This window comes from Zonotrichia albicollis, chromosome Z, assembly GCF_047830755.1.
Source record: "Zonotrichia albicollis isolate bZonAlb1 chromosome Z, bZonAlb1.hap1, whole genome shotgun sequence".
Taxonomy (NCBI): domain Eukaryota; kingdom Metazoa; phylum Chordata; class Aves; order Passeriformes; family Passerellidae; genus Zonotrichia; species Zonotrichia albicollis.
This window is the reverse complement of record NC_133860.1, coordinates 4,388,414-4,402,587: the sequence shown is the minus strand read 5'-3', so window position 1 is coordinate 4,402,587 and position 14,174 is coordinate 4,388,414. Positions and strand designations below refer to the sequence as shown.

Sequence of the window (14,174 nt, the reverse complement as noted above, 5' to 3'; positions counted from 1 at the left end):
AAACTGACAGAACATTAGTGTTAATAGTTTTATATGAAGCAAAAAAAAAACTAAGCATCATTTGAGACAGATTGTTTTAGGAAAAAACCAATGCCTTAAATGTTAATCTCAATAAATAATAATATTCAAGTAGAACTCATATGTTCCCTTTTTTTCCATTTTCTCTGTTTGTTAGGTTGCTGGCAGTGATGAACGGCTGTCCCCAGTCACTGCTGGTCCCCAGGCAATGCTTCTTATCAAGCTACCAACTTTGTCCTTTCCTATAGCTGAAAATTGCCTGTTAAGACCCAGGCAGGGAACAGCTGTGGTAGTGAAGAAATGGGTGACATGCAGCTCTGCAGAACTTGCTTACTGCAGGTTTTCCAGTGGTGGAATCTGTGTACTGAATGCTGATGGAAAAAGAGCCAGAAAAACTCACATGCATTGCGGCACCTATGACTACAACACCAAACAGAATGTCCAGGAAGTCGGTACACATGCATGAAATCACAAGAGCACACTGTCATACACAGCACCACATGTATCCAAAAGGAAATAATAAACACTGTCAGAATTAAAGTAATAAAACAAGCTTTGTTGGAGTAGGTCTAAGAAAAAAAATCAATTGCTACTATTGACTTCTTTTAAACTGGTCATCAAAATGACAAATTATTGAAAAATACAGAAAGTACATCATAATCACATTATTTTTATTAATAGAGTTAAAATTAACAAATCTTTAGAGCTGACATGTTTTAACATTTTTATATACACATACTTCTCTCATATTTATTTGTTTTATGTCTTTTTAGTTTGCACTGATTAGCTAAGCTATCTGTTCTCCCAAACAGTAAAACTGAAATGAGGCATTAATGTAAAGGACAAGTAACGCTAAACAGGACAAAGCAAACACAAATTAATTGTTGGAACTTTACTGCATTAGGCTGGAAATAGATTAAACTTCCCTTGAACACTAAAAAATTTCTAATTTTTATAGTAATATAGAAATAATTCATTAATTAATTTTGATTCATGGTTTATGATTTTTTCATAAATCACAACAAATCAATTGCCTTTACATGTTAAAAATCAAAAGAACAGGTCTTCTAATAACTTTAGATGTGCTATCCTTCTATTTATGTACACAGTCTTAAGAGAGATTACAAGATTATTACTTTAAATATTCACATTTTAATGCCTTTTGGACAAGCACCAGGTAGCAAATGGCAAAGATACAGAAAAGATTTTCTAGAAATTTTGATTTATCTACCTATACTCCTACAATAGTATTCAATAACTGCAGGCTATTTCTGCATTTTGTTCAAATAAAATGTACCACAAAAATAAAATAATGTGTCCTTATTTATTAAACCAGTTTACTGAATCTCTTTATGATTGAAATTATGTCCACTATCTTGTACTTAAAAAACACAATTTAAACTACTGAAGCACTGCTTTTCACAGTTCATCAGGACTCAAAAATAAATAATCCTCTTTCCTAGTCAGTGTAACATAGTTTTATGTACAGTTATATGATTGTATATTTAAGTTAATATTCTTAATTGATATCTGAATCCCTTAACATAATGTTTTTATCTGAGGAAGTGGGGCTTTCCAGTTGTAACTCCCAAGATCATCTCATCAATCAGTACATATAAAATCTGAATTTCATCACAATCTTTTCCAGAAAGATAAGGGAAAAAATGCTCCTGTGTGGACCAAATATCTCTATGATTTCTTTTCAAGCCTCAAGTCTTCATCCAAAACAATCTATTACTGTGTCAAATTGGCTGCGTATTTTTAAAATCACTTGCAATAATAACCTCTCTCACAGACAGGTGGCAATATACAACTAGGCCCCTGAATTTGTCCCATTTAATTTCAAACTTGCACTTGGAGTATCTTATCCTCCAGAAGCTTCAATATTTCTTAGGCAGTGTGAGAGGATGTATTTTCCTGTAACATACAGCTAAATTATTTTGCAACATCAATAAAATGCTTTGTGAGACCTGTCCTCCAACAACACATCCTCAGAAGACTTTTCCTTTACCTGCACATCAGTGCATGACCTCCAAAACAGCCTCGCTGCAGTTCAGGCAGTGAAAGGATCTCTTTGGAAAGTATAATCCACATCAAAAAGTTACCAAACAACACATCACAAACAAAGTCTTGTTTTAAAGAGCTCAGTTTGAAATATGGCTAGAGACCTGCCCAAAACACAGGATCAAATCACCATGTGGTTTCTGTGGCAGCATGGGAAATCTAACACTTCTTGTTTTAAAGCTGTTCTATTTTTGCATTTCCCTCATGGTCTTAATAAACACTCATTTTAAACATATGGAATTATAATAAGTGCAATTTAAGTACTTCCAGCCAATTTCTGTAATCTTCAGCTTTACAATTTCACACCATTTATGTATGACAACACACACGTCACGTAAAGTGGAAAAGTATTACCCTAATTACATAATTACTTACAACTCTCAATTGCGAGCAATGTAAGAGTTATCACCTGAACAAATTAAAACCTATTCAGGAGAAAATTAATATTTGAAATGTATGCTATATAGGGATATCAAACCAACAGGATTTAAGGAAATTTGCAATGACAGGAAAACATTACACATGATGTGAAGAGACGGTGTATCTGTGTCTTCCATGCATCAGTCATTTATGCATACTTAAAAGTGCTCAGGTTTTGTTTATATATTTCAAGGATACTCAAATTACTACCTGTATAGAAATATCCAAGTAGAAGGGGAACATCAATCATTCAAGCAGCATGCTACACAGACTGGGAATGTGGGAGTTGCTTTTAGTGCTGCTTTATATGTTGGACATTTTCAAGAGTAGACAAGAACTAGTCTTAATCCTCTAACATAACATTTGAAAATATATTGACCTCCATCTCTTTCATTTCAATAAAAATACCATCATTATTACAAAACTTTGCAAAACTAGCCAAAGATGACAGTTCAACTGGAGTGATAGATTTTGTAATATACTTGTTCCTTCAACAGTAAATAAAAGCTAATAAATAATTAAGCACAGGTAGTAACAGAAAAAAGCTAATTGAGTCTTGAACTATTAAACCCTTAACACATTAAACACACAGCAATTACATGTTAATTTTGTGGGTCATCTTCCCTGCATTGTGACAAAATTCTCTGATTTTACTGCAACTTCACCAGAACTGTTCTGTGATCCTATCTTGGGAAGACTGGTTTCCAATAAATATTAAGCTTCAGATTAGGCATTTGATTCTTAATTGGAATCTTGGGCATTTTAAGACTGAAGTTCTATATAATAGTTTAAATGGGAAGAAAATCTGGTGACTTGAGAAAAATTAAAAAATCTAATAATGAAATGTGTAATAACATAAACCAAATTCTTCATCCTATTATAACCGGTCAGTTGGATATCAAAATATTTGCTAACCAGAAATGCTACAGTCACCCAATACTTTCAACATTCAGTTGCTAATTTATGAACACCCATATGAAATACATGTTACACTGTAGTGACTTCATTTCACTTTCTCACCTCTAAACTCCTGGAACACTTGGTAAACTAGCAGAAAACAGGAGGCAGCCTAGTAGCTACCCTCTCTGTATGATGAAGAAAGGAAACCTGTGCTGTCCATATAATATCACATAAAAATACAGTGTTTCTGTGTTGCATGATTGAGGATTATGGCAGGATAGTGTCAAAGAAACTTGGAAAAACAGGGCAAGTACCACCTGACTCCAACTGGACTGGTCTTATCCAAATAAAAAAAAAAGTCCAAAATTAAATTATTTTCTTAATTTAAGTAAAAAATACTCTTGTGGTGTAAATTTGCAAGATGGAATTCTGAGCTGGATGGACAAACATATTGCTAACAAAAAAAGGAAAATACACTCCTTATATAAGCTAGATGCCCATTACCACCATGTTTCATTATTTTTATTAAGTGCTAACAGAATTCCACGAGGAAAATTAACGGAGGATAAAGTAATTTCCAAAATAGCTCCAGTAACTGACTTACTAGGCTAGTTCATACTAGCTCAGAGAAAAGTGTGAAAAGAACACTAGCAGAATCTGCCAGTAGTCCTGTGCAACAGGATGCCTCACACTGCAGCATACAGAAACATCTATGTTCTTACAAAAACCATGCAGCTGACCATATCCATGGACACTTTCATCAGAGTAATGCTTTTTCTTGGCCTCTGCTGCAAACCCCTCTCTGAGGCAGGGCAAACAGGTTCATTGTTAACAGATCCTTAGAGGTGGATAAACCAAAACAATGTTAAATAAGAAATGTAATAAAAAATTTTATTAGAATAAATGCTTTAAAACCATAACTGGTGGGGGAAAAAAAGTGTAACATTGGAAAAGCATCTCTAGGTGTCTTAGAGTGTATGATCATCTTAAGAGTGGAAAATTCAAAAGAGAAAAAGAAAGAAAAATAAACAATAGAAGAAAGATACCACCACCCGTGGCTTCTGTGATGCATGGGTGATCGTGGCCCATGGTTGTGATGCACAGTCCATCAGAGGTCGTTATAACCCTGACTCTTCTGGTAAATGCTGCAATACCTCCTGCATAAGCTCTGGGCATCAAGAACAGTCTTCCTCCTGGAGGATTCTGAAAATTAGGCTGTGCTGCAGGTGCATGAGAGGGTTGAGTGCATGTGTCTCTGTGTTCGAGTGCCTGGACAAAGTTTGTGAGTAAACTGAGTTTTGTGGCTGCACAGCGGTGGCTTATGGTGTGGGAAAGAGACTGGCATAAAAAATCCAACAAAACACTGCTCCAATTTCACAGGTTCCATTGCTTAGTGGAGTCTTCTCCTTTAATTGAAAACAGCATGTTTAAATCAAAATTTAGCTGCAAGGTCCAAATGCTTCCCTACAGCCTAGCTGAGGCCAAAGGAATCCATATTATTTTACAACCTCTCATAGTAAGAATAATCTCTTCTATTTCTGCCATAATTCTACTGTTCATGAAAAGTCATAAATGCTAGTAAATTATTGTCTTAGGCTGGAAATGCAAGATGTGGCTGGGGGTGTGTATTCTATCGCCATGTGTTAGAGGTGGGGCAGTTTTCTTCTGTTAATTGGGCCACTGGTTAAAACCAGGTGGGGCAGTTTTCTTTATCTCTTCCACAACCCATCCTCCTCAGGGGAGATATCTTCTGTTCATGGGCCATTGAGTGTCACTGCATGACTGATAAAATTACATCATCCTATTGGGAGATGCTCTGCCCAGAGGGAGGAGCCAATTCGTACCTGGATAGAATCTGAGATTTGGAACACCACAGGCAGCCTTTTCCCTCTGGATTCCCAGAGGAGCAGCTTTCTTTTCCACTGGACTCCCAGAAGAAGACCAGGCCCACCTACACCACCTTCAGAGGAAAACTACACCCTTCTACAGGATCACTGCTCCAACAGAACCACAGCTGTCACTCCAGCATCAGACCGCTACCAACACCCTGACCCAAAGGGTGTCAGGTTGTATTCTGACTCTGTCAGTGTTGTCCTGTATTACTGCATTTTTAAAATTTTTTCCTAATAAAGAACTGTTATTCCTACTCCCATATCTTTGCCTGAGAGCCCCCGTAATTTCAAAATTATAGTAATTCAGAAGGAGGGGGTTTGCATTTTTCATTTCAAGGGAGACTCCTGCCTTCCTTAGCAGACACCTGTTTTTTTCAAAACAAGGCAATTATAATAGAGTTTGTCACAATTACGAGTATCTAGAAACCTGGAAACTATTTTCACTTACAACTATGCAGCTCAGAAAAGTAAGATGAAGGAATTACAACGAACTTAGAAAATTATACAATTTCATAATTGAAATGTAAATTCAAAAAATTGAAAAGCATCAAATAATCCTTTAACATTAGGTGCCAAAAAGCAGAAACACTACCTTTTTCAACTTTATTTTTCATGGAATATGATTCAAATACTCTTATCTAGAAATAGCAGACTAGGTCCAAAATTCTTTAACCAATGGTTTACTGATGTTTCTCCATATTAATCATCATTATTCACCTACAACTGACTTTACCTGATCCATCTGAACCCCTTCTTATTAACTATATAAGGGAGGATTCAACTCAGGTGAAATATGCTATGCTATACCAGAAACATCGCTCAGTGTTATCTAAAGAATTAGAAAAGTCAAATTAATCTCATAATTTGATATTTACTCTTGTGCTTGATGTCATCCAACCAGAGATCAATCACAGGAGTGATGACATTTATTAAAATACATAAAATTACCGCTTCTCGCTGGTCTCCTGGAGCCAACAGGACTGACAGGAATATACTTCCCAGATCATGGTCAGGGTAATGAGGATCCTTCAGACTCAAAGTAACATCTGTTTGCCTAGGAGACAAAACCTATGCATTAACTTGGATTTCAGACTCTCCGAAATTTCTCAATCATAAGAATTGAAAGCATCTGAATTAATACAAAGGTACTTGGAAAACAGTGGCACAAATTTGCGCTATTTCTACTTAAAAGTATTTCTGCTGAACGCTCATAAAAAAGACTAAATACTTTTACTCCGCCTTAAGTACTGTATTACATGTACTGAAGTAATTAAATAAAAAATGTAACATCAATGGGTCAAAAACACCAAAAAATTTGAAACATTAGGGGGTAATGCTGTCAATGAAGCTAATAAGAAAACAAGATTAACATGATTGTAAAGCCAACTTCTCCATAGACACTGTGAAAATCTGCATAATCAGCTAATAAATTAACATTCATAATACAATAATTACTTAAACATAAGTGGTTTTCTTTAGTTAGTTTTATGTTGTGTAGGTTTCTGTAATTACTTTTTAGCATAATGTTTTACTTACAACTCCACAAACATGACATTATCAAATAGAAATATATAACTATTCCATAGGCTTGTTTGTGCCATACCTGTTTAATTCCAATGATGTGAGATCCAAAAATGCTGAACCAATGAAGTCATCTTGAAGTCCAAAGTCATAATCAAATACCTATGATGCACAAAAGCATTATTTGGTACTTGAAATATTTCTTTCTTTAGAGCTTTTCTGACTATGAATCATTCTTGAAACTCTTTTTCCAGAGCTGTAGCTTCATGCCTCCTCTTGTTGAATCAGGACTACCTGAAAGTAACTTGAAACTTTCTGGCCAGAAAATCAAGTCTGAAACTGCTTGTTTATAAATCAGACTGCATCATATAGAGACACTAGTGTAGAGTTCGCATGTGAACGACAGCAATTTTAAAAAAAAAGAAAAATTTTTATAAGCACAGGCACTGAAAGAAGGAAGATCAAAACAATTAATAAAGCAAAGCAGAATCACGGATTTCTTATACATTGTTTCCTTTATGAATCCTGCAAAGTGGAAGCAGGAGGGTAGGATATGGTTATGGAAAGTGCTTCCACTTTTATTATAACACTTGCATCAGTATTTGAAATAATATAATTGTACATTTTGAAGGCTATGTAATTTTCAAGGGTTAGAAACATTACAATCTAAGATTAAAACTGAAGGGGTATGTGTAAGGAAACAATGGCAATTAATACTTTACTTGGAGAATTCTGCCTCTTAATTTGCTACCTAAAAGAGAGAATACCTTGATAAATTTACTGACATCCAGACATAAATCTGGCCAGTACATCAGAAGGTATTACTTGAGATGGGTTATAACTTCCTAAGTCTGAAGAAAGGAAAGCAAATAATCCAGAGGCAGTTATTGCAGGGAAAAAAACCAAAAAAGATGGACAGCAACAAAGAAATGATGCAACACAAATTTTAAAAAATCCAAAAAAAGGGAAAAGATCAATTATCAAAGTCAAATTCTAAGGTAAATTGTCTTTTTTGGGTAAATATGATGTTTTCTGAGAACATATCTTCAGCTAAGTAAGAGTGTGATGTGTTAAGGAGAAAGGAGAAAATATGACAGGACTAGGTTCAAGGTCTTCAACTCTAATATACGTACTTCTACTATTGTACTACAGAAGCTATTACAGAATGCAAAACAGTTCATCTTCTGCAAATAAGTCAATATGGACACGGTTAAGATAGTAGTAACAGAAATCCTTTGGACAAAGGCTACAGCACAGCTGCACAACTCCATGGGTTGGATACAAGGATGTGAGCACAAGTCTCTCACATGCATCAATCTACCTGAGTGTTCACCCTTGCATTTTCTATATCTGTTAGTCATTCCAGTGGGAAAAGAAAACATAATATGAAATCTCAGTTTATGGTGTAAAGTAAAAATTGTTTACTCCCTCTCTCTCCCTCTACAAATTATCATGGTAAAAATACCAAGTAAGTATTTTTAGCTTAGTAAAATTCAATAATGTCTTAAAATATCTGAATGAGCTATAAAACCTAAATTACTTCACACATTGTGTTTAGAGTGCAAGCACGCTAGACATACCGCTTGACACACTTTTCCTAGGGGAAAAAAATACACACGCTACTGCAGGGCTGATACTTGGCATAAATAAACTAAAACAGGTGGCTACATCGCAAGTCTTTGCATCTTCCTCTCTCTTTCACCTGTTCATTCCTTATGAATCACTGAACATAATAAAGGCATGAAAATGCCATTTGAAGATTCTTTTTAGCTTTTAAGCTTTTCTAGTGACTATGTACTTTATGTGAGCAGCATGAAATGTAATACTGATTAATACCTAAGAGAGGTTTAAGTGGCATTGCTCTACAAAAAAAAATCTACAATTTGGCATTTCAGTTTAAAATTCTGTCATGAATTTTAGATTAAGACTGATACTGATCTAAGACATCATGTAATTTCAGATCAACTAAGAGAATTATATAGGTAAGCCAAGTTTCCATGCTTCCCAAATTATTTTCAATGTATGTATGTTTTATTTTGAATCCTAGCACTACAGATTTCTAAATACATTTTTGGGAAAATAATTTTTATCTACTTTGTTTTACACAACTACGAATCACTTTTGCATCACCATAAACTACCAGGGCCAGAAAAGCACCTTTCTCTTCTGTGGGGGCATAAAAAAATCATCACGGTTTTACTGGTTTTCATCCCAATACCAACATCAAAGAAATACCAGTGGCTCTGCTGCTTATTAGTCAGGACATTGCTGGCCACTTTTTGATCTAAACTCAAGCAATCTGATATTTCAGAATAATTGGTGTCTCTAATAGGACAAAATCATCCTCACATGTGATTTACTAGGGAGAGCTACAATGTAAAAATTGTAAGAGCAGAAAATGGCATGAAACATAAAAGCAAACTCACTGTGTTTCATACAAACAGAAGAATTAGAAAACTTTGGAGAATCAGGTACACATCTCAATAAATTCTCAAAAACTGACCTCAGCATCGAATTGCTTTTAATGGGACAGATTACGGTTCATATCATCATTATGCAGTGATATTTCCATAAATAAAATGGGTCATGAAATACAGTTTACTTTCTCTGTTCTTCTGCTAAAATCACACTAAAGAAACATAAAACAATTATGACCTGAAGTTAACAAAAATGCCTGTATTTGCCACTTTTAAAAATGCTGACATCATCATTCTATAGACAAAACTTAAATTATTTTCATTCTAACTAGTCTGTGGTGCTCACTATTGCACAATAAATTTTCCAGTATACAGAAAATCACAAAGCCTGAATTCTTTCAATAATTCTTCTATTCTAATTTATCAGAAATATGTAAGCTGGTGTCTTACCTTTATATACAATGGTTCTCTTAGGTTATCTATAAGAATGTAAGCCTTTTCTTCCCACACAGGATTGAGGTTCTTGTGTACTGTTTTACTTCTAAATACTTCTTTTCCTCCAAGCTTGAACTTGACATATGGATCACTTGTTCCTGGTAAAGATACATATCTATACTGTTAATTCTGTCTTTGTAATTCAGAAAGGAAATGGAGACTAAATTACTTCAAACAGAACTAAATGTAATTTCTATAGATAGTCAAATTCAAAACCACATCAGTTGAATAGAATAGTTTATTGCCACAAACTATTACTTTCCAGGGTGTCAATACTCAGTTAATTGACTCCATTAACATCAAATGTGCACTTGCATCACTTTCTGTTGTTTGCAATCCATTCTCAAAGTCATAATGAAATACTGTCAGTACTTGTTTTAGTTAAGAGAATTATGTCCTATACTAGGGCTAGTATATTATATTAATGCAACAAAAATTAGATTATAAAGTTAAAATTTCTCCTGTAAAAACATTAAACTAATTATGTTGTGCCTTTGAAAAGGCACATACTCCACCGATGCCACCAGTGTAAGTCTTCAATGACTTTATTGTGTCCAAGCTTTTCTTTTCCATATAGACTCACTTTCTACAGCACTCACAATGAGAAAATTAACTCTAAAGTCTGTCCACAAAGCCCTCAACATGTCTTCTGCAACAATCACCTACTCACCAGAGAAAACTGTACAAAGCCTCTTCAAACAACTGATTAACAAGTGTGATCAGAAAAACAACCCTGATGGGTATGACAAAATGTTAAATATGCCATATGAATGCCATACGCATAGGACGTGTATGTGGAAGCATCATAAGGACTGAACCACCTGTGAGAGGAGGAGTCTCAGGGTCGGTGGGCATAGGGACTTGCAGTCATTCAGGAGTGCATGTGAAACTAACTGACCAAAGACTATCTTAAAATAAACAGTAACTCCAGCTTCAGTCACAACTGCATCATTAATAGCAGCAAAATTGTAAGACAAGGCTCCTTTTCTTCCTTTAACTTTTAGGGCTTTTCAAGAGACCAGCAGATTTTAGAACTCTGCATTTGTATCCACTGGAAAATACATCCAAAAGAAGTACCTTTTTTTAAAACTGCAACACGATCTTCCAAACGTAAATTAGAAGGGTTATGAGCAGCATTCTTTGCATTATTTCATCCAGCCACAAGATGTCAGTATTCTTCACCTGAAGTTAATATCTCCTTGTTTCAAAAACTACAACAGTGGAATAGGGTGGTCTCATGTGTAACCTTCATTCACACCTGTAATTCCTGGGGCAGAATTTCAGTGGCACAAAAACATTTTGTCTAGCACAACTAACTTGTTCCTTGGTTATTCAAACAGTGGTAATGATTTTGAAGTCAAAGATCATGTATTTAAATTAATCCTGTGTATGGACACTACATTATGGTGTGCCCACTGCCCTGCTCCTTGGAACCACTCTACAACCTCAGGAATTCTCTTAGGTCTTGACTTCATGTAGACAGTTTGGAAATGAAGCATCCCTTGACTGTACCAGGAACTTCTGCATGGTTAAGGTGGGAGTGGTATTGAGTTGAAAGACAAGAGAGGGAAAAATCAGTCTTTTGCTGACAGCCTTGGAACATCTAAAAGAGGAAAAATGGTTCTAGCTTGTGAGTTGGAAGGGTTGATTGAGAGTGCTGTAAAGTAGGTTTGAAGGGAGAAGGGGATAAAACATTGCACACTAAATATGAGCCCAGCAGGGCTCACACCAGCATCAGAGTTGAAATTGATAACTTAGCTAAAGCAGATGACCCCAGTAGGGATAACAAACAGGAGCAACTGGAGGTCATTCTGCAGTAGAAAAGCTGTGAGACAAGTCACCATTACAGAAACATGGTAGAATGACTTGTTTGACTGGAGTGCTGCTGTGGCTGTTTAGAAGCACTTCAGAAGGGTCAGGCGAGGAAGAAGAGGTGATAGGGTGGCTCTGGATATCATGGAGTGTTTCAGTGTATACAGCTCAAGAATAGTGATGGTTAACTTTGAGTGCTCAAGATTCAGGGAGAGCCAACAAGGCAGACATCCTTGTGAGAGTCTCTTACAGACCACTCAACCACGATGAGGAGGTGGATGAAGCATTGTATAGGCGGCTGGCTGACATTTCCCAATTGCTAATTCTTGCTCTTGTGGCAGATTTTGACTGGCTGAATGTGTGCTCAAAACTCAACACAGCAGACAGGAGGCAGCCTAGGAGATTCTTGGAGTGTGTTGAATTTCCTGTCACAGCTGGCAAGGGAGGCTACCAGGGTTGAGATTCCACTAGATCTGCTCTTTGTGAGTAGGGAAGGGATTGGTGAGAGATGTGGTGGTCAGAATGCCCATCTTGGGCATAGTGACAGATTTTCTAATTCTTTCTAATTCTAAGGAAAAAAACCTCTGCCTTGGACTTCTGGAGGGTGGACTTCAGCCTGTTCTGGAATTGGTTCAGAGAGTCTGCTGGGAAATAAAGAGGTCCAGGAAGGCCGGACACAGTTTAAGAAGAAAATCTTATAGATACAGAAGTCAGAAGTCCCTATGCGCTGAGAGATGAGCTGTCAGGGAAGCCTTGTCAACAGGAAACTTTTGCTGGAGCTCAAGGGAAAAAAAAGGGGCTTATGACCTTTGTAAGAAAGGGCAGGCAACTAAGAAAGGGTAAAAGGATGTCATTAGGTCATGTAAAGAGAAAATTAGAGAGAAAAAAGCCCAAAATCAATCTGTCCACTGCTGTGAAAGAAAATTAAAAGAGTTTTTATAAATTATTAACAACAAAAGGAGGGCCAAGTAAAACCACAATCCTTTTGTGAATGCAAGGGGAAACACTGTTTCCAAGGATGAGAAAAAGGCTGAGGTACTTAATGCCGTCTTTGCCTTAGTCTGTAACAGTAAGACCAGTAAGACCAATTATTCTCAGGGAAACTAGCCCTTGAGCTGGTAGACAGGGGTGAGAATAAACATCTTGTAATACAAGAGGAATTAGTGACTTGTGAAGCCATTTGGGCAGTTACAAGTCTAGGGGACCAGATGGCATTTACCCAGGAGTACTGAGGGAGCTGGTGGAAGAGCTTACCAAGCTGCCCTCTATCATTTATTTATCATCAGGTCCAGATGACTCGGGATTAGCCAACATGCTGGCCATTCACAGAAAGGGCTGGAAAGTGGATCGAGGGAACTACAGGCCTGTCAGCCTGACCTCAGTACCTTGGCAGGCTATGGAGCAGATTCTCTTGAGTGTGATCATACAGCACCATACAGGACAATCAAGGGATCAAATCCAGACAACAGTGGTTTAAGAAAGGCAGGTTCTGTTTAACCAACATGATCTCGTTTTATGACCAAGTGACATGCCTGGTGGATGATGGAAAGGCTGTAAATGATGGAAAGGCTGTGTACTGGTGGATGATGGAAAGGTTGTGTACCTGGATTTCAGCAAAGCCTTTCTTACTGTCTCCCACAGCATTCTCCTGGATAACCTGGCAATCCATGGTTTAGGCAGATGCCTTCCTCACTGGGAGGTTAAGATGGGTTAAGAACTGTCTGGATGGCTGGGCTCAGACCATGCGATTGCATGGTCACATCCAGCCGCTGTCCAGTCACTACTTATGTTCCCCAGCATATTTTAATTTCAGTACCCACATATAAATTTACCCAATGAATATGTAACTTCCCAATTATTAAGGCAGTGCTCACCAGCTCACTTACCTCCACGGTCCCGTGCAGCTAGATTCTGTCCTCTTCTTAGTGTAACATCCAACTGGTACATTCCAGGGTCCCCAGGGGGGAAATCTGCATTACTAGTTCCAAATGAATTTGTTCTCTGGAGAGGAAAAAAAAAAATGCAATAGCTAATGTTACTAAAAGTTTCATGTAAGGTATATATAACATCATCCCTACCGAACTAAGAAAAGGCCACATCCCACTCCCTCACCTCAGAGCTACTGCCCAACATCAAGGAATCTGCCCCTTGATGTTGGATAGGAGCTCAGTATGAAAATTTCATCAGTATGATAATTACCAAGATTCCTTTAAGAACAAAACAAAACAAAACAAAACACACAAACAAACAAACAAAAAAATACCAAAAACTCCCAAAACAACAAAAACACCAAACTGGCTGAAAAATAATTCTTTGATACAAGGGGGTTGGAAATTGATAGTCTTTAAGGTCCCTTCCAATCCAAACTACTTGATGATTTTAAGAATTACAGTTGCAATTACATTCATATCTAGTCCTGGCCCACTAAAGCAAAATAAGTAAGAAAAATACAAAGCTGGACCTTATAGTATTATTTGGACTAGTCGTTACTAGTATACTCTAATCCTCTGTTGATTCAATAGCTATAACATATGCATTGAATAAACATACATAAATTAAGATTTTGTGCTCTACTGCTGTACTTTGCAAGCTATGTGGATTTTTTTCCTGAGAGTTTTGAGGGAAGCTGAGGCAG

General features: G+C 36.7%; 1 protein-coding gene across 5 annotated transcripts in view; it reads right to left on the bottom strand.

Annotated features, from left to right (window-relative positions):
- Positions 1–14,174, bottom strand: part of MCTP1 (multiple C2 and transmembrane domain containing 1) — a 216,245-nt gene that overhangs the window by 143,023 nt on the left and 59,048 nt on the right. For all 5 annotated transcript variants that reach the window (XM_014268925.3, XM_014268926.3, XM_074532482.1 and 2 more), the window contains exons 2-5: positions 13,426–13,540; positions 9,683–9,825; positions 6,898–6,977; positions 6,243–6,348 (exon numbers count right to left, since the gene is read on the bottom strand). In XM_014268925.3, coding sequence (XP_014124400.1) covers positions 6,243–6,348; positions 6,898–6,977; positions 9,683–9,825; positions 13,426–13,540 — 444 coding nt within the window. The remainder of the gene's footprint in view (positions 1–6,242; positions 6,349–6,897; positions 6,978–9,682; positions 9,826–13,425; positions 13,541–14,174) is intronic.